This window comes from Octopus bimaculoides, chromosome 4 (assembly GCF_001194135.2).
Source record: "Octopus bimaculoides isolate UCB-OBI-ISO-001 chromosome 4, ASM119413v2, whole genome shotgun sequence".
Classification (NCBI taxonomy): Eukaryota; Metazoa; Mollusca; class Cephalopoda; order Octopoda; family Octopodidae; genus Octopus; species Octopus bimaculoides.
In genome coordinates this window covers 121,013,658-121,015,836 of record NC_068984.1, presented here as the reverse complement: position 1 = coordinate 121,015,836, position 2,179 = coordinate 121,013,658, and the positions used below count along the sequence as shown (strand labels likewise).

Genomic DNA, 2,179 nt, shown 5'->3' with positions numbered 1-2,179 from the left:
ATACACACACACATACACAGAAACATCAACAGGCACATATGTGTGTTGTGTTTGAATTTTGGTATCTATATTATTATTATTATTATTATTATTATTATTATTATTATTGTTGTTGTTGTTGTTGTTGTTGTTGTTGTTGTTGTTATCATAAGTCTAGCGAATCGGCAGAATTGTTAAAGCTTCGAACAAAATGCTTTGCGATATTTCTTTCGGTTCTTCGCATTCTTCTCGTTTAAATGTCGAGATGTCTATGGCATCGCTTTACCCTTCTCTCCTCAAAATTACTGGCAAAAAATTGTATAAGATGAAACTATTTTCTCGAGATTTGGTTAATGAAGTTACACTTGGCTATTCTCTTCTTTCATACTTGTTGAATAGCTTCATGTTTAAGCCAGTGAAATGTGAAATAAATTAATATACGTACCAGTTTTAGGAGCTGAAAAGAGAAAAAATAAATTAGATTTTAGCAATATGTTGATTTACTTTTCATTGGCTCAATGCCAAAAAAAAAAAAAAAAAAAGAAAAAAACCCAAAAAACAACAAAATAGAAAAAGATAAAGAGAGAGGTAAGATTTTGAGATTTACGTACATGCTTCTCTCAAGAATACTAGCAGCATAAAAAAATACACGTTCAGGTGAAAAAGCAAGGTGTATTATGGCCTCGTCCTATAAGAAAGTCTGCTTTCCTATCCAAGGGGGAATTATTTGACTTTACGACTACGAATAAGCTACATACATCCATATATTCGCACGCGCGCGCACGCGCACACACACACACACACACACACACACACATATACATGTATATATACATATTTATATATATGTATATATACATCTATGTATACAAGCGTGTACATATATATACGTGTGTGTGTGTATATGTATGTATGTATGTATGTATGTATATATGTATGTATGTATGTATGTATGTATCTATCTATCTATATATATATATATATATATATATATATATATATATATATATATATATATATATATATATATATATATATATGCATATATAATTATACTTGTATGTGTGTATGTGATATATATATATATATCTTTTACTTGTTTCAGTCATTTTGACTGCTGTCATGCTAGAGATCGCTAGCTAGATAAACAAACGCTATGTGCAGGTTTGTAGGTCTCTAGTTCATGGTATTGTCTTCTACCTCTAATTAGTGGTATTTATTTTGTCAATCATAAGGTTTGGAAGCCAAAGGGATACCATCCCGCTACGCCGGCTGTTATCACAAACTTTCAACATTCGCTGGTCTATAAGAAATATCATTAATATACTGTGGAAGAACCAATATATCCTTTCTTCCCACACAAGTAACCCACGCACATTTGCAGAGATTCAATACTGACTGTGGAAAATTAGATTAGCCAATAAAAATACCAATTTGAGACGGAAAAGTGAAGCGAGGAGCCTGTCACTTTTCTTTGTCTTACAACGGTGCATATTCTTAGTTCAAATTCCACAGGTGATTTTTGCTTTTCTTTCAGTGTAAGTGATAAAATAAAGTACTAGGCAAAAATTGGTTCACTACGATTAACTAAATCACTGCCAAGAATTTGAGGCCGTGTGTTTTGTACATAAGAAATCAATCTCATTTTATCCTGGAAATTTAAGTAATTCATTCATTCACAAAATTTACACTGATCATGCAAAACATGTAGATTGCACTCCCACACGCACGCAAACGCACATTTGCATGTATAAAATCTTTGAGTAATGACGTGGGGAAATCATCATCTTCGGACGAATATATATTTGGAGTATATGTGTGGATGCTTACCTGTACGTATGTGTGTGTGAGTATGTATGTATGTATCTATGTATCTACCTATCTATCTGTCGTAAGGTCGTGAGTTCAATTCCCGGCGACGCGTTGTGCCCTTGAGCAAGACACTTTATTTTACATTGCTCCAGTCCACTCAGTTGGCAAAAATGAGTAGCACCTGTATTTCAAAGGGCCAGCCTTGTCACACTCTGCGTCACGCTGAATCTCCATGAGAACTACGTTAAAGGTACATGTGTCTGTGGAGAGCTCAGCCACTTGCAAGTTAATTTCTGGAGCAAGCTGTTCCGTTGATCGTATCAGCTGGGACCCTCGTTGTCGTAGCCGACGGAGTGCTCCTATCTATCTATCTATATATATATGTATA

The 2,179-nt window shown here is 34.2% G+C and overlaps 1 protein-coding gene across 1 annotated transcript in view; it reads right to left on the bottom strand.

Moving 5' to 3' along the window:
* LOC106868135 (von Willebrand factor A domain-containing protein 2) overlaps positions 1-2,179 on the bottom strand; it is a 24,670-nt gene that overhangs the window by 8,784 nt on the left and 13,707 nt on the right. The window contains exon 4 of the mRNA XM_014913266.2: positions 425-436. Coding sequence (XP_014768752.1) covers positions 425-436 — 12 coding nt within the window. The remainder of the gene's footprint in view (positions 1-424; positions 437-2,179) is intronic.